This window comes from Grammomys surdaster, unplaced genomic scaffold (assembly GCF_004785775.1).
Source record: "Grammomys surdaster isolate TR1022 unplaced genomic scaffold, NIH_TR_1.0 126660, whole genome shotgun sequence".
NCBI classification, from domain to species: Eukaryota; Metazoa; Chordata; class Mammalia; order Rodentia; family Muridae; genus Grammomys; species Grammomys surdaster.
This window is the reverse complement of record NW_021621449.1, coordinates 751,860-774,905: the sequence shown is the minus strand read 5'-3', so window position 1 is coordinate 774,905 and position 23,046 is coordinate 751,860. Positions and strand designations below refer to the sequence as shown.

Sequence of the window (23,046 nt, the reverse complement as noted above, 5' to 3'; positions counted from 1 at the left end):
GACCCTCCTTCCGCCACCTCCTGTGCCACCACATGTGGTTTACTCAGTGTTGAGCATTGAGCCTGGGCCTTTGTGCATTCTAGGCAAGCACTCTATCAACTGAACTATATACCCCGAGCCCAATTTACTTATTCTTTTGAATCTTGCTTTGGAGCTCATTCTGCTGCCAGCTCAACAATTCTTCCTCAGCAAGATCCCAAGTTCTAGAATTAGACACTCGTGCCAAGACTTCTGGACTTTGATTATTTCTTTTGTGCTTTCTCTCTCTCTGTGTCTCTGTCTCTGTCTCTGTCTCTGTCTGTTTCTGTCTCTTTCTCTCTCTGTCTGTGTGTGTGTGTGTGTGTGTGTGTGTGTGTGTGTGTGTGTGTGTGTATACGTGGGGAGGATACCTGTGTATGTGGGAGGGGGTGTGAGTGTATATGCATACCTATGTGTGTTTGGAGGTCAGAGGTCAATGGCTAGTGTCTTCCTTAATTACTCTCTACCTAATTTTATTTTTGCTAAATGTTTGCATTTTCATTCATGTGTATAGTTGCTTTGCCTGCATGCGTATCTGTGTACCACATTACCATATTTGTGACTGGTGTTTGTGGAGATCAGAAGAGGATATCAGACCCTCTGGAACTGGAATCACAGATGTTCTCCTTGTGAATGCTGAGCATCAACCGTGGGTCACCTGGAAGAGCAGCCAGTGCTCTTAACATCTGAGCCACCCTATTTTGTAATACAAGGTCTCTGAGTGAACCTGGAGCTCAAGGATTTGGCTAGTCTGGCTGGCCAGTGAGCCCTGTCATCCTGTCTCCACCTTCCCACCGCTGCTATAATTGGCAGAAGCCACCGCATCTGGCTCCAAATTTTGCAAAGCATTATTTACTCTGTGTCTGGTGTGTCTGGAGGTGTGCATGTGCTAGGGCAAGTGTGTGCAGGTCGGAAGACAACTTTGTCAGGTTGGTTCTCTCACCTTCATGTGGATTCTGGAAATGGAAATCAGGTGGCCAGGCTTGTGTGGGAGGCATATTTACCTGCTGAGCCATCTCCCCAGCCTACTTACTCATTTCAGAAACATGAAGGCATGTCATTTGGCTAGTAGCACGCAGCATCATGGTAATGACCAAACATTGGCAGCAATGGCATTCTTGAGTGGAGACCATCTGAAATCAAATGAGAGGTAGAGGTGGGTGGGGGCGGGGCTGGAGAGATGGCTCAATGGTTAAGAGCACTGGCTGCTGCTCTTCCAGAGGACCTGGCTTCTATTTCCAGGACCACATAGTGACTCAAAACCATCTGTAACTCCAGTCTCAGGGGATTCAATCCCCTCTGCCTGGTACAGCACAAACATGGTGCGGAGACAGAGATGCAGGCAAACAGATATCCCTGTAGTCAGTTTTCTTCTTCTTTTTTTTTTTTTTAAAGATTTATTTATTTATTATATGTAAGTACACTGCAGCTGTCTTCAGACACCCATATGAGGGCATCAGATCTCATTGTAGATGGTTGTGAGCCACCATGTGGTTGCTGGGATTTGAACTCATATGACCTCTAGAAGAGTAGTCAGTGCTCTTAACCGCTGAGCCATCTCACCAGCCCTGTAGTCAGTCTTCTAACTAACTGGGTCTTATGTGCTCCCTGAGACCTCACCAGGCTGTGAGCTTCCTCTCTCTTCCTTCAAGCATTCATTGCTCAGTAGAGCCACAGTCCAAGAGCATCTCCTTGGGTCCAGCATGTTGAGCTTGTATGGACTGCAGCTGAATATTCAAGAGAACAGGAGGGCAAAGTCAAGTGTGGCCATGTGAGGACACCAGGACTGTAGCCCAGATCCTTTGGTGAGGTCCTAGGGGCTGTTGTAGCACTGGTCGGTCATTCTTCTTCTTGCTTGTCTTCCTAAAGACATCATACAGGATTTCTGGCTCCCCGCCAGCAGGTCTAGTCCCGTCCCTGAGGGACTAATTTAGTTAAATGGGAAGTGGAAACAACTCATAGCCAACTGTCTTCATTTGCTCAATTACAAACTAAATGAAAATGTGACCTGTACATGTTTTGATGGAGCGACAAAAGGCTGCCAGAACAGCCAGGGCTATATAGACCCTGGTTCAAACAAATAAAAACAGCTGGGCAGTAGTAGCACACACCTTTAATCCCAGCACTCTGGAGTCAGAAGCAGGTGGATCTTTGTGAATTCAAGGCCAGCCTGGTCTACAAATGGAGTTCCCACACATCCAAGGCTATATAGAATAACTGTCTCAAAAACAAACAAATAGGGGCTGGAGAGATGGCTCAGCTGTTAAGAGCCCTGACTGCTCTTCCAGAGGTCCTGAGTTTAATTTTCAGTAACCACATGGTGACTCACAACCATCTGTAATGGGATCTGATGTCCTCGTCTGCTGTGTCTGAAGACAGCTACAGATATTAAATAAATAAATCTTTAAAAGAAAAAAAAACCCGCTGGGCAGTGGTGGCGCATGCCTTTAATCCCAGCACTTGGGAGGCAGAGGCAGGTGGATTTCTGAGTTCGAGGCCAGCCTGGTCTACAGAGTGAGTTCCAGGACAGCCAGGGCTATACAGAGAAACCCTGTCTCGAAAAAACAAAACAAAACAAAACAAAAAAACCTAAACAAAAACAAAAATAAAAAACAAACAAAAACAATAGCCCACAAGTAAAAGGCCAGATATCAATTTTAATGATATATAAGCCTTTTAAAAACTATTTTTGGTGTGATGGCTCACACCTTTAATCTCAGCACTCGAGAGGCAGAGGGAGGCAGATCTCTGAGTTTGAGGCCAGCCTGGTCCACAGAGTGAGTTCTAGGACAGCTAGAGCTACACAGATAAACCCTGTCTTGAAGAAAAAAAAATCAACCAAAAAACCATTTTTGCATACTGATAGTGGGACTCCGCTTGGTAAAGCGTCTTAGGCAAGGGTTCCAACACTTCTGTTTTGTGTTGAGATAGGGTCTTGTAGCCCAGACTAGCTTCAAACTTGCTTTATAGCACAGGGTGACCTTAAATTCCTGTGCTGCCCTCACCTCTGGAGTGCAGAGATTATAAATATATACCACCATACCCGGCTCTCATAACCTTCCCCCACTTCAATTTAATCCTTCCTTGGGATCAAACCCATGGAATCATATATGGTAGACCACGAACCCGTAGTTTGCTTTATTTTATTTTGAGGAGCTAGGTTTCACATGTTGTCTAGGTTGGTCTTGAACACTTGGACTAAGTGATTCTCTGCCTCTACCTCCCCAGTGCTAGGCCTACAGGCTTGTGCCACCATGCCTGATGAACCCATGTTTTTTTATGAAATTATCAATCTGGGACCAAGCTTCTGTGAAGCATGGCAGTGAATCACTGAGGGACTTTGAGTGGTCCACTGATGGCAGACCCCCAGAGTTGATGAGGAATACCTCTGGACTGCCTCATACAGGTGCAGGGAGCATGTTGGTAATCAGGACACCCTACAGAGCCAGGGTTGCTGTAGCAACCGGATGCTGCCTCGAGGGAGGAATTTTAAAATACCTCGGCTAAAATAATTTTGCGTGTGTGTGAGTGTGTGTTTCAAACATTCTGTCATCTCCCAGTGCTTCCTGTTCTGCTGAGGTTGGTCATGCTAGGATGCCTGTTTCTCTGCCTGGGGCTCTTAGCAGCTTCTGGGGCCTGGAGGTGGGAAGATGTCTCAGGGTGTGAATTGCTAGGAAGTTGACAGAACTTTGGCAAGCATTTGCTTCCCAGTTCCTCCAACTCTTGCTTCCAAAGCCTGTGCCATTTTCTCTTTGGAGAATAGACACTCTCCCACCGCCCCCTCTCTGACTCCAACACTTCCTGCATAGCCATCACGTTCCTTGGGCACTTTCTTTGGAGTGTAGGGCACATTCTTTCTTCTCTTTGTTTGTTTCTTTCCTTGCTCCTTCTTCTTTTACTTGCCCAGCAAATGCTGTGGGGCACCTACCAAGCAGGTTGTATGGCAGGTAGACAGAGGCTCAGTAGCCAGCTAGCAAATCAAGCTTTATATTAAATTGGATCTTAAGTCTATATTTGGTCTGTATTTGTTGTAGAAGCATCTGGTTTTAGATGAATGTTGTGCCAAGCCCGTCTTTGTGTGCTTGCATTCAGTTGTGATGAGCCTATGTGTGATGGCTCTTTTTGGTTGTCAACTTGACTGTATCTGGAATTAACTAAAATCCAATCAGCTGGGTACACTTGTGTCTTAGTGTTCTATTGCTGTGAAGAGACACCATGACCACAGCAACTCTTGTAAAGGAAAACATTTAATTGAGGCTGTCTTCCAGTTACAGAGTTTTAGTCCGTTATACTCATGGTATGAAACATGGCAGCATACAGACAGACATGCTGGAGAAGGAGCTGAGAGTTCTATATCTGGATGGCAGCCAGCAGGAAGAGAAAGTGCCACACTGGGCCTAGCTTGAGCATAGGAGATCTCAAAGCCCACCCCTAGTGACACTTCCTCTAACAAAGCCACACCTCCTAATAGTGCCACTCCTTATGGACCAAGCATTCAAATACTTGAGTCTATAGGGGCCACCACACCTGTGAGGAATTTTTCTTTTTCTTTTTTTTTGGTTTTTCGAGACAGGGTTTTTCTGTATAGCCCTGGCTGTTCTGGAACTCACTCTGTAGACCAGGCTGGCCTCGAACTCAGAGATCCACCTGCCTTTGCCTCCCAAGTGCTGGGATTAAAGGCGTGCGCCACCACCGCCCGGCTGAGGAATTTTTCTTAATTATCATTGAAGAAGATGCCTGGTGGTGGTAATGTATGCCTTAAATCCCAGCTCTTGGAAGGCAGAGGCAGGTGGATCTCTGAATTTGAGGCTAGCCTGGTCTACAGAGTGAGTTCCAGGACAGCCAGGGTTCCAGGACAACACAAAGAAACCCTGTGCTGAAAAACCAAACCAAACAAAAAATCATTAAAGTGGGAAGACCCATCTTTGATCTGGATCTTTTGAGGGGGGGAAGACCTATCTTTAATCTGGCCCACACCTTCTAGTGGCCGCGTATGAGGACATGGAGGAAGGAAGTTTTTGCTCCTGGCCTGCTTGCCCTTGCCCTGCTCACAGTCCATTCCTTCACTGGCATTAGCGTCAGCTTCTTTGGGATTCTGGTGTATACGGAGGACTAGTTGAGATACCCAGCAGCTATTGATTCTTGGACTTTCTGCTGGAAAGTTCTTAGCCATTGGTGGACCACCTGGACCACAGCCTGTAAGCCACTTTAGTAAATCCCATCACACACACCCGTATGCGCACACACCTGGACACACACACACACACATGCTCACACACATACACACACACATGCTCACACACATATACACATGCTCTCACACACACACACACATGCATCCTCACACACACACGTTTATTGCATCAGTTCTGTTCCTCTAGAGAACCCTGACTAATCACTATGCTTGTCAAATTAGTGGAGACCCTGTGTGCTAAGCTCCAAATCAGCATAACGGTTGGCAGGAAACTAGGGCAACGAATAGGCTCTGCAAAGTTGGTGGAGAACGTATAACCAACTCTACAAAGTGGTTGATTATAGTAGTGCAGTGGTTAATGATTATGGGTGAAGAATCTCAGGCCAACAGTGTCATTGGAGGAAACGTCAGATGCAAAACATAAACAAAAATGGGCTCATTTTCTTAAAGAGAGGAAAGGAAAGGTGGGGTCTGGAAGCTCCCGGAGAGTCAGTGGCATTGAGTTCGTGCTGTGAAACCCAGAAGCTGTCTTTTGATGCTAAGAGCCATGGCAGCAACATTAGACAAACTTGCACAGGAAGTGCAGCTTGCATGCATCTGCTGGCTTCCTCTATAACTTTTCCATCCACAGCCCCAGCCCATTGGATGGTGCCATCCACATTAGAGACAGCCTCCCCTGTCCCTACCCAGCCACTGTCCAACATGTCAGTACCCTCTGGAGGTGTCACCACAGCCATATCTAGAGATTCTAATAGTGCTAATTCCAGTGAAGTTGACAGCTAAGGACAACTATCACACTTGGCTTCCATGATGGCTACTGTTGTCAGCTTGACAAGACACAGAGCCCTCTTGGCATATCTGGGAAGGATTTGCTTGATTAGATTATTTACAATTGGAAGACCCACCCTACATGTGAGTGGCATCTGCCAGTCCAGACTGACTGCTGAGGCATCTGTCTTTGTGGGCTGAGCAGATAGAGATTCTCAGCTTCTCAGTTTGAAGACAGCCATTATTGGACACCCAGACTGTACCACATAAGCCATTCTAATTAGTCTCCTTTTTTTTTTTTTTTTTTTTTGGTTTTTTGAGACAGGGTTTCTCTGTGCAGCCCTGGCTGTCCTGGAACTCACTCTGTAGACCAGGCTGGCCTCGAACTCAGAAATCCACCTGCCTCTGCCTCCCAAGTGCTGGGATTAAAGGCATGCGCCACCACTGCCCAGCTTGTCAACTGCTGTGTACAGAAAATACTTTCCCAGTGGTTTTGTTTTTACATGTCTCATACTCTTTGTTGAAAACTAAACATTGCCGGGCAGTGGTGGCACACGCCTTTAAACCCAGCACTTGGGAGGCAGAGGCAGGTGGATCTCTGAGTTTGAGGCCAGCCTGGTCTACAGAGTGAGTTCCAGGACAGCCAGGACTATACAGAAAAACCCTGTCTCGAAAAAACCAAAAAAAAAATAAAAGTAAGAAAACTAGACATTTCAAAGCTGGGCAGTGGTGGAGCACACCTTTAACGAGCACTGGGGAGGCACAGGCAGGTGGATCTGTGTGAGTTTGAGGTCAGCCTGGTCTACAGAGTGAGTTCTAGGACAGCCAGGGCTACATAGAGAAACCTTATCTTTAAAAACCAAAATAAATGAATACGTAAGTGCATACATAAAAAGAAAGGAATCCAGGTCTATGGTTGAAACCGGGCAGGGTAGCACATGACTGGAATCCCAGCACGAGGAGGATCAGAAGTTGAATATTATCTTTGGCCATATATCAAGTTTTAGGCAAGGCTGAACAACATGAGATTGTATGTCTCCAGGAAAAGTACATGTGGTGGTGGGGACCTGGAACTTTTACTTATAATATGGAAATACTGAAATTCAGGGTTTTCTCTACCCAGATTTGTTGTTATTGATGATTTCTTTTTTCCTGGCTATGACAGTTAATTCTCACTGTCACTTTGACTGACTTTGGAACCACCTAGGAGACATGCCTCCCATGAGATGTTTCCAGAGTGGTTTAACTGAGGAAGGGAGCCCCTGCTCTGAGGCCTAGACTGAAGAAAAGGTGTAAGTCAGCTGAGATCCAGCATTCAGCTCCTTCCTCTGTCTGACTGCAGACACGACAAGTTGCCTCATCTCCCTGAACCGTGCCTTTCCCACCATGGTGGGCTGCATCCCTTCAAACAGTGAACCAGAATTAGCCTGTCTTGGATTCATTAGGTAGTTTATCATGATCAGGTAGCGGTGGTATACACCTTTAATCTCAGCACTGGGGAGGCAGAGGTAGGGTGATCTCTGTGAGTTTGAGGGCAGCCTGGTCTACAGAAGTTCCAGGGCAGGCAGGGCTACACAGCCTGTCTCAAAAAAACAAAACAAGAAGCTAGAGAGATGGGTCTGTGGTTAGGAGCACTGACTGCTTTTCTGGAGGTCCTGAGTTCAATTCCTAGCACCCACATGGTAGCTCACAACCATCTGTAATGGGATCTGATGTCCTCTTCTGGTGTGTCTGAAGACAATTACAGTGTACTCATATACATTAAAAAGACAAAAAACAAAACTAGAGTATCACAGCAGTGAGAAGGAGCCAGTGCAGAACACGGGGCTCCTACTCACACAACAGCTCAGTAGCTGTAACTCCAGTCCCAGGGGATCAGATGCCCTCTTCTGGTCCCTGGCCCCACACTCACGTGCATGGAGCACAGACATGTTGGAGATACTCAGTTGCATTGTGCTAGCCTGTGTGAGGTTCTGGGGCTCTGTCTCCTGCACCATAGAACAAGAAGAAGAGCCAGGTATACTGGCTCACACTTTTAATCCCAGTACCTGGGACACAAGGGCAGGCTGATCTCTGTGAGGTAAAGGGTCTGAATGATGAGTTCCAGGACAGCCAGGGCTACAAGTGAGGCCCTGTCTCAAAAACAAACAAAATTGACCCTTGCATTCTCTTTAGATGAACTATACATTCCTAGGTTGCTATGTCTTGCTTAGCTCTTTTTTTTTTTTAAAGATGGACATTTTATTAATATGTAGTTAACCAGCCAGCACTCATCCTCAGAGACCTGGCTCTCCATCTTGCTTCTGGGATACTCTCTACTCCCATCCCACCTCCCAAGCCCAGTTTCCTGTCAACACCCTTTCCTTCAGAGTGGCTCTCGCCTAGGCAGGCCTTACTGCCTGACTCCTGACTCAGAGCTCAGGTGATGGGGACACAGAACTTAGTCTACTATCCACACCGTTCAGTGCTTGCTGGCTTCCCTACTCCTAAGAGGAACTTGTGTCCACTTTTCCTTTTTTTTTTTTTTTTTTTTTTTTTTTTTTTTTTTTGAGACAGGGTTTCTCTGTGTAGCCCTGGCTGTCCTGGAACTCACTCTGTAGACCAGGCTGGCCTCGAACTCAGAAATCCGCCTGCCTCTGCCTCCCAAGTGCTGGGATTAAAGGCATGTGCCACCACTGCCCGGCTGCGTCCACTTTTCAAAGAAAATCCATGGAGCCCCAGCACCTAGCTTGGGCTGAAGCATTGGGAGACTGTCCCTGTGGATGGTGGCATCACCATGAGACTCACTGGGCAGCTCAGGGCACACCATGGGCTGTTTAAGAGCTCTGTGTCTGTGGAGATGCAGCCTCTGTTCTCTCAGAGTGCTGAGCAGTGCTGAGACTTCAAGTCTTCAATGAGCTGAATCTTCTGCTTTGGTCTCGCTCTCCTGCCAGGTTTGCTCTTTGAGCGCCGTGCGTGCTGATTGTGACTGAGAACCGGTGAACTTCACTTGTCTGTTCTCATGTTCACACAAGAGGCCTCTGAGGCCTCCTCACGTGCTCTGGCAGCCCCCTTTGAACCTTTCATTCTTGCTTTAAAGGTGAGAGGCAGTGACTCTGAGTAGAGAAAGAATCTGGGAACAGGGCCATGGTCAGTGCAAGCAAAGGCTGCCCTGCCCCACTGGACCTTCCTGCTGAGGTGGACAAGGCCACTTCTTCCTCCTGGTTTGTCTCTTGGTCTTCAGGAAGGCCGTGAGCCATTGGCTTTGTAGGTCAGAAGCACAAGGTGTTGTTGGCAGAGGAACTTTATCCAGTGTCTAGGACGTGAGGACTGCTTGGGGGAATGGCTCTGACTGACCCCTTCCTCCCATGTCTTTGAGTTTCTCACATCTGGGTTTGTGAAGAGAGCTGGCAGCCAGGCTGACGGGCAGAGGTCTAGGTAATCTGCACTTCTTCACTGATAATAGGACCCGGATAGGTTGGGGTGGTTCTCTCTAAGTGTTGTATGGAAGGTGTCCAGCATAGAACACCCCCCCCAACGAGTGCTTATAAGCAGCACTGTGACTGTTTTCTTTCCCTTTCTAGATCCTTTTTAGATTTTACAGTTAAATGCACCCCACCATCTCTCTCTCTTTCTCTGTGTGTGTGCGTGTGTGCGCATGTGTGCGTGCGTAAAGAAGACTAAAGGATGCCACATGCCACCAGTACTCTGGCAACCAACTTGTTCCACAGTTATCCAGTGTTACCCTGACTTATTATTGATGTGCTTGTTACTCAGAGCCTGGGCTCTACAGGAAATTCAGCTAAAGAAAATCAACTCTATGTAGGGGCTGGAGAGATGATAGCTCATCAGTTAAGAGTACTGGCTTCTTTCCTGGGGAACTCAGATTTGATTCCCAGCATCCAAGTAATGGCTCACACCCACCTGTAACTCCAGCCCCAGGGGCTCCAACACTTTCTTTTGACCTTTGCAGGTACCAAGCACGCATATGGTACACAGAGAGACGTGCAGACAAAACACCCATACACATAAAATAAGTTAATAATAATAAAATAAAAAGAGTGGTAACCCCACTGGCTGATAGTACAGTTCAATGGACAGTTAAAGTAAAATAATCTGGTTCTGGTGAATGAGAGGATTCAGCCGGATGGGTGAGTTTGAGGCAGAGGCACCAGGGATGGGAAGACTGGTTCTTCTGTGTTCTCAGGAGTCCTGATGCTTTTTCATTGAGTTCAGCCTTTTCCATCTGCCTTTAACTCTTCATCCACTTCATTGTCTTAACAAAGGATCTCAGGCCAGCTTCCATGTCCACGGCTGGCTAGCATTTTCCCTGGGGAAGACCAGGAAACTGGTCTATAATCACTCACATTAGAAGCTGGCAACTTCCCAAGCCTTCTTTCTATCTGGACTGGCTTAACCCAGACATCTGCTGGACTTGGTGGGACGTGTACAATTGGAGCCTACATCTTCAAAGCTGTCATTTCCACCCTGTCTCAAGAGGGTGGCCTTGGCACCAGTTGGCATGGCTGAAGCTCTCATACCAAGAGACCTGTGAAGATCAGATTTAGGCCGGGCGGTGGTGGCGCACGCTTTTAATCCCAGCACTTGGGAGGCAGAGGCAGGCGGATTTCTGAGTTCAGGTCAGCCTGGTCTACAGAGTGAGTTCCAGGACAGCCAGGGCTATACAGAGAAACCCTGTCTCGAAAAAAAACAAAAAACAAACAACAAACAAACAAACAAAAAGATCAGATTTAAAGTAACACTTTTGCTCCCTGGTACTAGCTGAAGTGTAAGCTTTAGGGGAGACCTCTGACTGCAGGCTTGACAAAGAACCTGGTGACAGCCGTCAGTGGCCCACACTGTAAGTGCCTCTGGGAGGCTGAGTAGTTGAACGCCAGATTCTTTAACTGAGTCTACACTCTGTGTCAGCTCTGGGCTAAGCTGCTTACACACATGGTCTCTCAACACAGTATTTCCTTCAAGGAGGTGCTGGTTCTTTTTCACAGATCACAGTATGAAACTCAGAGAGGTGAGCTAACTGGCCTCAGCCCCCACAGACTGTGTGCTGGAGCTGGAGCCATGGGTCCCCATCCTTACGCCTGCTCTGCCTTCTGGACAATTGGGCATAGGACCTTTGAAAGGTTGTCTGTGCCCTGCAGGATGAGGGATTTGAAGATTATGTAAGTCATAAATTCTACATTTTATGTGTGCCATGGATTTGTCCAGACAGACCTCCAAGCAGCTAGAAAAAGCAAGTTTGGCTGAGACCGATTCTTCAAAATTTTTTCTCTTTGCTGGGTATGGTGGTCCATGCTTTTAATCCCAGCACTCAGAAGGCAGAGGCAAGAGGATCTCTGTGAGTTTGAAGGCAGTCTGGCACACACACACATACACACACACACATACACACACACGGGGGGAGAGGAGAGAGAAAGAGAGAGAGAGAGAGAGAGAGAGAGAGAGAGAGAGATTTGATTTCCAGGACACACAGGGCTACACAAAGAACCCCTGTCTCAAAAAAATAAAAACCAACTAACCAAACAACAACAACAACAACAACAACAACAACAACAACAAAAGGGATAAGGCTATGGCCGGCAGTATGGTGATCCCACCCTGGCAGGCAACTGAGGCAGCAACTCTGAGACAGTGAGGAGTCAGGGCAGGGGACAGAGCCTGCAGGAGAAGGAGGAAGGCTCAGGCAAGCTCCTAACTTGCTCCTATGGACCAGGAGTGGAATTACACAGAAGAAGCCCCAGAACCTTCGTGCTCCCCAAACACTATTGTAGTTTTCTGTTCTCCTACCTCTAAAAGTACCACTTACCTCCTGCCCTGGGGGGAAGGGGGAGTGGGGGTGGGTGGAGGGCAGCCTCAGACCATGGAACTGTCCAGGCTGGCCTTGAACTATCAGTGCTCCTGTGTCAGCTTCCTGAGTACCTGTGGTTACTGAGGAGCTGTCCTGGGCTGCCAGGGTCAGCTGGAGTCTATTCATACATTCCTCTAAAGCTCCTTTCCCCCTCTTCTTCATCAGACATATTTTCCTGTTATTTCATCTCTTGCTTTAGCTTTTTAGCTTTGTGACAGGGTCTCACATAGCCCAAACTGGCCCCAAACTTGCTATGTAGTTGAAGATGACTTTGATCTTTCTGCTCTACCTCCTCAGACCTGGAATCAGATATGGGGTGTTGGGGAGGAACCCAACGCTGCATACATGCTAGGTGAGGAACCCAGCGCTGGATGCATGCTAGGTACAAACCTTCCAGAATACTAGAGATGAGCCTGTTTAAGTAAGCATCTGCCCCACCCCAGGTCTCCAGAGCAGCTTCATGCCTTGGCCCTGGCCTCCCCTGCCCCACGACTAGACAATGGTACTTGCACCCCACCCCCTTTCCTAAGTCTCTTCTCAGCAATTATATTCAGGGAGCCTTTTACTGGAACCCGAAGATCTCCCGAGGGAGGACAGTTTTGGATGTGTGAATACACAGTGCTTGCTTGGGGGTGCTCCTTCTGAATAACAGAATTTAGGGTGTTTTGTTTGTTTGTTCTGGAGATGAGTTGGTATCCAGGACAGAGTGCATACAAGGCAATCATTCTATCAATTTCGACACATCATCCCTAGTCGTCTTCTGGCTCTTTTTTTATTTAACTTTTTAATCACTTCCATTGAGTTCTCAGGGGCTCACGGAAGGAAATGGTGGGATGGTCGGTGGCGCACAGAGGAGAAAGTTGGCCCGCGCTTCCTCCTAATAGGTATTGTGCAGAAACCATCATGGTGCTCGGAGGCACGAAGATGTGGTCTACACTGAGACCAAGACCACCCAACGATTCAGGTTCTGCCTTTTGGGCTGTGGAGCTAGCGACTTCAGGAAACCTGTGCTCCTGTCCTGCCTGGCCCGATGCGCTTTCAGCTCTACCTCCTGCGCTTCGGTTCTCCCTCCTTTCCTTCCTGCTGATCCAGCCAGCCAGGCTTTCTCCTCCTCTATTCTCGCCTCCTCTCTCCCTCGAATCCAGTCCTGGTTTCCCCGCTGCCAGCTCCTTCTGCTGCCTGCTGGGCTCGCTCCCCTCCTCCGCCCCCGCCTCTCCAGTCCCGGCGGTCTGCTCGGCTCCCCGGCTCTCCCCCAGCCCAGCCACCCGCGACTCCGCTCGCCCAGTCCGGCCGCTCCAGTCCGGATCTCTCTGCCTCCCGACCCGGGTGCGAGTTCCAGCAGCTGGCGAGGAGGCGGCAGCGGCTGGCCCGGGTTCCCCTCTGCCGCCTCGTCAGCCCGAGGTTGGCGGGGAGAGAGCGGCCGGGCAGCCCCTGGAGCCCCTCCGAGGACAATGCACCCGGCGCTGGGCCACCCTCGCGCGCTCTTGTCCGCGCCCACCTCCTTTCCGCCGCCCCCCGCCGCCGCCCGGCTACAGCCCCTCTTCCTCCGGGGGGGCTCCTCCCGCGGCCGGAGAGGCTCAGGCGACAGCAGTACCAGCACCAGCACCAGCCGCGGGGGGGGCGGCGGCAGACGCGGCGGGGGCGGCGGCTCCCCGAGCAGCAGCACAGGCGCGGAGCGAGAGGACGACGACGAGAGCATTAGCATCAGCAAGCCACTGGTGCCCGCCGCCGCCGCGCTCCCGGGGCCCCCGACTCAGGGGGGCGTCCCAGTCTCCGCCACCGCGCCCGCCGCCGCCTCCTCCACCTCCACGCCCACCTCCTCCTGCAGCATGACCGCCGCGGACTTCGGCGCGGGCGCCGCGGCCGGCACCGTCGGGGGCCCCGGGAGCCGCTCGGCGGCGGGCGCAGGCGGCACCGGGACCGGCGGCGCCGCCTCCTGCTGCTCCTGCTGCTGTTGCTGCTGCGGTCGCCCCGCTCGCTCCGGCCGCAGGGGTCGGCGCCGGGGCTGCTCTCCAAGCCCCGGGTGCCGCTGGGGCTACCAGGCGCTGTCTGTGGTGCTGCTGCTGGCGCAGGGCGGTCTGCTGGACCTGTACCTCATCGCTGTCACTGACCTGTACTGGTGCTCTTGGATCGCCACCGACCTGGTAGTGGTGGTGGGCTGGGCCATCTTCTTCGCCAAGAACAGCCGCGGCCGTCGGGGCGGTCCAGCGAACAGCGCGCACAACCACCACCAGCTCCACCACCACTCGGCTCCGCCTCTGCACCTATCCGCTGCGGCGTCGGCGGGGGCCGGGGCCAAGGCCCGCGGGGGCCGAGGAGGTTCTGGCGGTTCGGGGGCCGGGCCGGGGACGGCTGGGGCAGCGGGCGAGTTCGCCTTTGCGTACCTGGCCTGGCTCATCTACTCCATCGCGTTCACTCCTAAGGTTGTGCTCATCCTGGGCACATCCATCCTGGACCTCATCGAGCTGCGCGCGCCCTTTGGCACCACGGGCTTTCGCCTTACCATGGCGCTGTCCGTGCCGCTGCTCTACAGCCTAGTGCGTGCCATCAGCGAGGCGGGCGCGCCCCCGGGCTCGGCGGGTCCCCTGCTTCTGCAGCCACAGCAGCATCGCGCCGCAGGCTGCTTCCTGGGCACGTGCCTGGACCTGCTGGACAGTTTCACGCTGGTGGAGCTGATGCTGGACGGCCGCGTGCCGCTTCCGGCGCACCTGCGCTACCTGCTCATCGCCGTCTATTTCCTCACTCTTGCCTCCCCAGTGCTCTGGCTGTACGAGCTGAACACCACTGCAGCAGCTTCGTCCTGGGGCCAGGCCTCCGGGCCTGGAAGCTGCAGCCGCCTTTTGCGTTTGCTGGGCGGCTGCCTGGTGGACGTGCCCTTGCTGGCGCTGCGCAGCCTCCTGGTCGTGAGCTACCAACAGCCGCTGTCCATCTTCATGCTCAAGAACCTCTTTTTCCTTGGCTGCCGTGGCCTGGAGGCCTTGGAGGGCTGCTGGGACCGGGGGAGTTGGGTATCCCCAAGTCGGGCCAGAAGCAGCTATGGTGCTCCTCCCTCCGCTCCTCCACCACCTCCTCCTCCACCACCTCAGGGAGGCTCCCAGCGGGGCCACTTGGAAAATGAAGGAGGCCCTCATGGCTATGTCAACACTCTAGCTGTGGCCTCTCAGAATTGAAGCAGTGAAGGGCAGGGGCCCTGATCTTGGCTTTAGGGTTTCCGAACCCTCTTGGCTGTGTTTGGGGGTAACTGTTGATAAGGCTGAAGGCCAGTGGATTCTTCTGCACCCCATGGGTAGAGACTACTTGGAGGGAGACCAGCAATATATCGTGAGGAAGAAGGGCCCATGTTCACCACAGTCTTCCCTGTCCTGACATACAAGGGGTTGGATACATGTGCCACCTGCTTTTCCCGCCTTCATCCTGATTCATATTCCTGTGGGGGAGAATGGAAGAAAGGGGTTCAGGCAGGGATGGTAGGCTTTGGTGTGTATGTGTGTGTGTGTGTATGTGTGGTATATTTTCTGGGTGTCAGTCCCATGCCCCTTGCAGTGAGAAGGAGATCTAGAGAGGCCTTCCTTCATAAGATACATACCATGTTTTCCTGCCTGAACCGATGACTGAGATCCTCAGGAGTTGCTCAGTTGCTGTACTCCAAGGGAGAAGCTCACCCAGGGTCTTCTTCTCTCCTGCTCCTCTCTGCTCAGCTTGGAGAGAAGCAAGTCTATGTGGAAGGACCAAACACCACCCTTTCTTGGGTGAACGCATATTTCTACCTCTGTGCTTCCATTTCCAGCGCATCACATACTGATGCTGCTTGCAAAACAAAACAAAACAAAAACACTCATAAGTTGCATTTAACAGGGCCACTGGATCCCCTTGGGGTTTGGTGCCAGATATTACAGGGTCTGTGGAGTATCAGCCATTGGCTTGCTTTCCCTTGGTTCCTGCCTCTGCACCAGAACAATTATCCTTCCTGGGTTGGTGCTGGCCAGGTTGGAGTTGGGTTCAGAGCAACTGCTTTAGTGGGTTCAAATGTATGTGAGGTCAGGCCTCTTAGGGACCCAAGGGAGTAGCACCTGCTCTTTTGGAAAGCTTGGCACAGAGCAGAGAGGGTGTGACCTTTCACCTCTCCTCGGCTTCAGATCTATCAGGGAGACTGCAGAACCTCCTGCCTAGCCTTCCCCAACAGGGTCCTCCTGGAGAGGCTGTCCTTAGGATTGTCCTTCAAGGGAAGTCAGGGTTGGCTCCTGAGGCTTCACAAGGGATGTCATTCTTGGAGTCTTTAAGGCAGGATATATACTCTGAGGGCAATCAAGGTTCAGAAGACACAGGGAGCCAGGCCAGGATATACTCACCCCCACAATGGCACTAGGTGTGTGTGTGGGGGAAATAACCTTAAGAATTTTGGTTCCCCACTTTCTGTTTTGGGAGTTTTATGTGGCATAATGAACCTAGATGAGGGACCAGAAAGAGTTGATCTGTAGTTCTCTCTGTTACCTGCTAGGTTTGAATGCCATACCATTTTACTGTTTAGGCCTCTAGGGTAGTATTCTTTGAGTTCCGGGCTTGAACGCTCTGGTCACAATGCTGCCGTAAAGGTAGCCAGGGGAGGAGCTATCCAGGTGGATTTGAGGAGGGCTCTGCTGCTATACTGTGTCCGGCCTTAGGCTGGGAGAGCTGAGGGAAGTTTGCCAACTAGGTTAGGGACAGCCATTGCTGGGTCCTCTAAAGCCCGAAGCACAGGGGCAGGCCCAAAGTGCCAAGTCACTGACTAGTGACTCAGCAGCCAGGCCCCAGTCCCTCATCTCATGTGACTCTATTAGGACCGTCTGAGAACCAAGGGCTGCATGGGGTCCCTCTTATTCAACTGCCTGGGGCTCTGGGCTGAGGATATCTATGTGGGCAGAAACATAGGAGGATGAGCTGGAACACTAGTGGGCCTGCCCAGCTAGCGTGGGCCCTGTGGAGGACGTTTACAGTCTGCATTCTACGCTCCTGCTCTCTCCACCACAGCCAGTGCTGACTAGCTGCTTCTCACAATAAGCCTGCCTTTTCTCCTCGCCCTGGATGACTCTTCTGCTGGACTCAAGGTCCGAGGCGTAAGGCCTGGATGTGGGCTGTAGCTGCTCCCAGTGTTTTGATTCTGTTTCCCAGCTTTGCTGTGTTTCTTGCTACCTAATTTCAATGACTTTGAAAAGAAATTATCTCTGAGCCATGGCTGGCTCTGGCTGGCCCCCAACCTACCCTCTTTCTACTGTTTGGATAGCTGTCTCTCTGCTGTGTGACCGCTGTCTACCGCTTGAGAGACTGCCACTGGATTTAGAACAGAAGGCTGCCATTTCCCTGGTACTCTGGACATGGTCACATGGCCACTTGTTAGAGAGGTCAGGACTGCTGAGGGCCTAGTGAAGGCCCAGCACATGTCCAGCATGTCAACATGTCTTCTGTGAGTACTCTGACTCAGGGCTGGTCCCTTCCTCTGGGGTATTTATTTTGGGTCTTTTTAGTCATTCCCCTGTTCCATTCACATGTGATCTATTATTAAGGCCTATTTGTTTCTTCTCTTGCTTTCTAGGGTATCTGTAGATAGGGATCAGACTTGAGATGTCCCCAAAGTGTCATAACCAGAATAGTACACTGTCCTGAGGCTTGTGCCCGAAGAATGGATCATGGAAAAGAAGTCTGGGGCTCAGAATTTAGCCTTGTCGGCTTCTAGCCTTTGAGCATGGAAGCAGAGGGCCTAAAACCTGAGCTTAAAATGGTACCTGTTTTGTTTTTGTTTTTGTTTTTTTAAAAAAAAACAAGTTAATTACTTTGTAGTGCTGAGGTTTAATCCAGGGCCTCAAGTACGCTTGGCCACGTCAGCCTGCTGCACGGCATCCCCAACACCAAGTCTTACCAGTCTGTGCTGTCTCCAAGGGCTTGCACCCCACATTTTAAACATTTTTTTGAGTGGGCATCTCATTGTGTTCCCAGGACTGGCTTAGAATTTTGGGGTTTAGGGGGCCTTCTTTAGCCTCCCAAAGAAGCAGGTGTGCCCTGCTTTGCCCAACCAAGACTATTCTTGTTAAATATACCCTGGGAAGTAGGCCTGTGTGGGGGGCGCAGAGTTGGCAATTCGAGCTCAGAAGAAACAGAGAAGCAGCACCTCGCTAGCATTCATCACATTTTTTCCCTCTTTTTAAAAATAAAACCAGACTCTGTTCTGAAAATAAAAAGTTGAGACTTGTGACAAGCTTCCTGTGTGATTTAAGACCATTCCTGTCCTGATTTCCTCACTGAATTCTTAAACGTCACTGTGATGTTTGTCATTATTTTCTAGGTTGGTGTTGGTGTTGGTGTTGTGGGCATACCTTAGCGAATTATTTGGCATGCAATGTGGGGAAGCAGTGACTGGGGCCTGGGCCTGGGCCGGCTCCTCAGACCTTCTGTTGTTTACAGAGGCATTTCCCAGTTGTTTTGGGTTTTCTTTTATTCCAGGGGTATCTTACTAGGGTGGAAGGCAGGAGAGATGAATCTGCTTATATGAGACAGGTTCTCACTATCCTGCTCAGACTGGTTTCAAACACCTAGGTTCAAGGAGTCCTCCTGCCTCAGTCTGCACAGTAGCTAGGGCTACAGCAACATGCTCAGCAAGAAGCCATCTACTCTTTCTTATTATGCAGCTCTTTGCTCAAGCAGAAGCATAGGCTGTAAGTAAGGTCATTGTTTCAAAACAAAACCACAGGAAGGAGACTAGTGAGTCTCAGGCAGACCATTGGGATTCCATCCAAAGTTGCAGGGGCTGGAGAGATGACTCAAAAGTCAAGAGCGCTGGCTGCTCTTCCAAAAGACACAGGTTCAAGTCCCAGCAACAATGGGGCTCATAACCACCAGTCTCAGGAGACAACTCCAGTCCTAGGGGATCTGATCCCAGTACTCAGGAGGCAGAGGTAGGTGGATCTCTCTGAGTTCCAGGCTAGCTTGGTCTACAGAGTGAGTTCCAGGACTGCCAGGGCTACACAGAGAAACCCTGTCTAGAAAAACTAAACAAAGAATGGAATGCAGTAGACAAACAAGATGGCTCTGAGGGTGAAGGTGTTTGCCACTGAGCCAGGCGCCCTCAGGATGGAAAGAGCTGTGTCCCACAGCTGTTCCCGACCTCCACAGGCATACTACGGCATGTGCACATGTCCTTCCCCACACCACATACAAAATAAATACACAAAGAAATAAAAGTAAGAACATTTTTAAAAAATTAAATAAGGTGACATATGCCAAAACGATTCTTTTCTCAAGCCTGTGATAAATCTCATAAGCCAAAATGTATATGTATATATACAGAAAACATCTCCAGGACAACGTAGCAGCACATTTTTGTTTCTTCCTAAGTCTGTCCAGGCCTGTCACACATATTTAGACACATCTTCCAGGGGAGCCAGCAGTGCCTGATGGCTTTGGTCAGCTGGAGTTCCTCAGAGATGCCTGGGAAAACTGGAGGAGGGCTCTGGAGGACTGGTTTAGTGTGGGGACAGGGAGGCCACCCCGTGGTACTGATGGCAAGGAAAAGGACAAAATCACACCCTGGGGCACCAGGCTGAGATGCAGGCAGCTCACACCCCCCCACACACACACACAGAGTCACTGGTGGGGGGCTTCAGCTCCTTCTGAAGCACTGGGAGATAAGCTAATGAAGTCGACTGCAGCCAGCAAAGGCTACCTGCAGCCGCTTTAAGCCTGAGTCTGCCACCTTCACAGAAGCCTTCAGATGTCAGCTGCTCAGTGGGGTCAACTTTCCTTGCGTTTAAGCTCAATTGTAGCTGAATACAAAACTGATTTTCGCTTTCTGAGCAGGTCTTGTGGAAGTGGAGAATAAGGTCAACCAGTGGAGGCATCTTGCCAAGGTGTGGTCACTCCCTTTTCAGGCCAAGGTTACATCACCTTCTCCAATCTGAGATGAAGGATCCGAGATGCTAGCTCCTACTAAGGTGCCCATAACCCAAGGGTGTTCCTTTAGGAGAAGTATCCAGGTGAGGAGCGGACAGGGCAGACTGGACAAGACCTTTACTCATCCATAAGCAAGGAAACAGAGGATGTCAAGTTCCAATAATAGACAAAGGCTCTCTCCATGTGGTGACCACCCACCTTCATTGTCCAAAATGAACAGGGCTGGAGTGGGGACCTGGGGCCACAATGTAGAGAGCTGGAGAAAGAGCAGGAACAAATAGATGGTCCTGGGAGCCACTTGGGTATGCGGTGATGTAGACAGCCAGGAGCGTGCTACCTGGCCAGCTCCTTGTGTTAGCATCCATAACATACTCTTCCATAGCATGCTCTAGTGTGCTGCCCTGTGGCTACTTTCCCACAATGATATATTCACTCGGTGTGAGCCAGTACTGGGCAGAGGTGGCTTTGGTAATCTCGGGAAAGCAAACACTAGAGGGAGAGGGCAGGAAGAAGCAGCACAAAAGGCTAAGCAATGCCTCCGGACCCACAAGCTGCTCAAGCCAGAACCAGGTCAGAGGCTCAGACTGAGGGAGGGAGCTGCTGGGCTTGTGGGGAGAGGCAGCCGTGTGGGGGAGGAGCCACAGAGGGGCCCGGTTGTGGTTAACCTGTTTCCAGCACTTCCTGGTTGCTCTCATGTGAACTTCACCCATCCCTTACAGACAGCTGTGAGGTAGGAACTAATGCTGTGCCCTTTTTAGAGAGAGCAACCTGAAGCCTAGGAAAACCGTCGATCTAAAGCTGCTCAGCGTCTGAGCAGCGGGGTTGGGGCGATCTTTGTAAGGAACTTCCTGTCTAACACATCGGACTTGTGAGACTCAAGCCCTGAGCTACAGCGCCAGGCTTGCACTGACTGAGCCAAAGAGCCCTCGGCTGTTGCTCTTACACAGGCTGGAGCCTAGGGTGTCTGGTGGTCCCAGGTAAGCAGGTTTTCTCAGGAGATGCCAGGGTAGGGGCAAAGCCTATTCTTCCATGTACTTCGAATGGGAGTCCAAATAAATACTCTGGCATCTAACTGTCCACTACATCCCCAGGATACCGTCCTCCTCCTTAGTCCCTACTTTATTTTCACATTTTCTTGTCTTTCTTCCGGGACTGGGGATACAACCCAGGGTCTCAGGCTGAACGAGCCATCGATCTCTGAGCTGCAGCCCCGGCCCTTACCGGTTTCATTTTCATAGGTAGGTAAGAACTAACCAAATCCATCTTCGCCTCCCATTCAGAGATGTCAGCTCCAATGCAGCTGGAAGCGTGGCTAAGGGACCGAGTGTGAGCCATCCCAAGCAGTGCCAAGAAACTAGATCTGGACTGAAACACTATATCAAGTGATACCCAGGTCACCTTTAATCGTCTCTTACTCCTTCCTTGTTTATCCCCTGCCCCCCCCCCCACCTCGTTTCTTGATTAGGCTCAAGACAGGAAAAGGCAGCCAGGAGCCTGGAATGAAGTGAAGTGGTGATCAAGGGTGCATGTCCCACGCTCGTTCTGGTCACATGCTGACTGATGCGCCCTACTCACCAAGCCCTCTGCTATTTTCTAGGCAAAGAGCCAAGAAAGCAGAACATGGCGGTAGCGGCTTCTGTTGGTGGGGGGCTTTTCTTACAAATAAGATCCTTTTTAAAAAAAAAATTACTTTATGTATATGAGTACACTGTCACTGTCTTCAGACGCACCGGATCCCATCACAGATGGTTGTGAGGCACCATGTGGTTGCTGGGAATTGAACTCAGGGCCTCTGAAAGAGCAGTCAGTGCTCTTAACTGCTGAGCCATCTCTCCAGCCCTACAAATATGATCTTAAAAGACTTGAGTGTTTTGCCTGCATGTATGCTGTGTGTGTGTGCCTGGTTCCTGAAGAGCACACTGGGTCCCCTAGAACTGGAGTTACAGGCAGTTGTGGGTGGCCGTGTGGGTGCAGAATACTGACCTGGGTCCTCGGAGAAAGCGGCAAGTGTTCAGCCGTCTTTTCTGGTCACGTGTGCTAGACAAGTACTATTGCTGAGCCACCCCTAATCCCCACACAGGGGTCCACTTGGTCCTAGTTACTGGCATGTGTGCCGACACACTCACATGAAGTGTGTGTTGAGATCAGAGTCTCTCCCTGCAGGCAGGCCCCAGGGATTTAACTTAGGACATCAAGCCCCTGTGGCAAGCCCCTTTACCTGTGGGGCCACCTTTTAAAATTTTTTTCCTGTCTTGAGACAAGGTCTTACTATAACTAAGGTTGGCTTGGAACTCCTGTTGAGACTCAAATGTGCCACCATGCCAGGCCAAAACAGTTTCATTAGGCATGGTTCAGAATGATACAAGCATAAAGGAATGGTTTTGATGTTCTTGGTGTTGGTCTGACAGCAGACATCAGTTTCTAGAATTTCTAACATTCATGATGAGCAAAGACCTCTAAGGAGGGATAGGAATAAAGAACATGAAATAGCCAAGAAGCCCCTGAGAATTCTGATCCTATTATATGGAAAAATCTAGAACCGACGTGTCTAGAGAGAGAAAGCAGACCTGGTGCTGCCTGGGGCTGAGGAGGTAGGGGAGGAATGAGGAGCAGCACCAGGCTTCTTTCTGAACTACAGAAGTGTTCTAAAGCTGATCACACTGTTAGTCACTGAACTCTGAATATGCCAAGCCACTCAGCTGCATAGGGATAATTGTGAACTGTGTCATGTGTGGATGTCTCTGTAAGATCTCAGGAGAGAAAGTGGGGAGAAGAACCAATGTGCTGACATGCTCTAACGGCAGCAGCTACAAGTTGAGGGTAGTGAGCCCCAAATGAGTAGGACACTATGGGGAGCAGTTCTGGGCAGATCTGATGCTGGGAGAACTTATCTTTTTTTTTTTTTTTTTTTTATCCAAAATGTGTTTATTGGGAAGGTTCCCACTCATCTTCAATCAGGGGCTTTCAGTGCTGCTTCCTCCTGAAGGAGCATCCTTCTGTCAGCCTTGCTTTTCCACCTGTAGGCTGACAGAGGACAGTGGAGCAGCCAACACACAAGACTACCGTTTGTGCATGGCTAAAGACCGTGGTGATTTTATAGCATCCTGGGCATTTCACATCCATAAAGTAGGAATTGGGGCTCTGCACCAGGCGCTTTTTCTTGTGTTTCCTCTTCTCCTCCTCTGGAGAGGGATGAAGGAGATCCTTTGCGAGAGGCATGTTCTCGTAGGGAGGTCGTCACCGCCGGAAAGGGAGAACTTATCTTTAAGTTCACATTTGAAGCTGGGGCAGGGGATGTCAT

At 50.3% G+C, this 23,046-nt stretch overlaps 2 protein-coding genes across 2 annotated transcripts; one reads left to right on the top strand and one right to left on the bottom strand.

The window, feature by feature from the left end:
• Positions 1-13,276: 13,276 nt before the first annotated feature.
• On the top strand, positions 13,277-14,995 carry Tmem121b (transmembrane protein 121B). The gene has a single exon (XM_028761056.1). The coding sequence runs from the start codon at positions 13,277-13,279 to the stop codon at positions 14,993-14,995; it is 1,719 nt and encodes a 572-aa protein (XP_028616889.1).
• A 7,661-nt stretch (positions 14,996-22,656) lies between these two features.
• On the bottom strand, positions 22,657-22,991 carry LOC114615401 (40S ribosomal protein S27). The gene has a single exon (XM_028761128.1). The coding sequence runs from the start codon at positions 22,962-22,964 to the stop codon at positions 22,710-22,712; it is 255 nt and encodes an 84-aa protein (XP_028616961.1). The 5' UTR covers positions 22,965-22,991; the 3' UTR covers positions 22,657-22,709.
• Positions 22,992-23,046: the final 55 nt, after the last annotated feature.

Bases quoted from the DNA above. Each gene is read 5' to 3' on its own strand.
- LOC114615401 (XM_028761128.1), bottom strand. From the start codon at position 22,964: ATGCCTCTCGCAAAGGATCTCCTTCATCCCTCTCCAGAGGAGGAGAAG.
- Tmem121b (XM_028761056.1), top strand. From the start codon at position 13,277: ATGCACCCGGCGCTGGGCCACCCTCGCGCGCTCTTGTCCGCGCCCACC.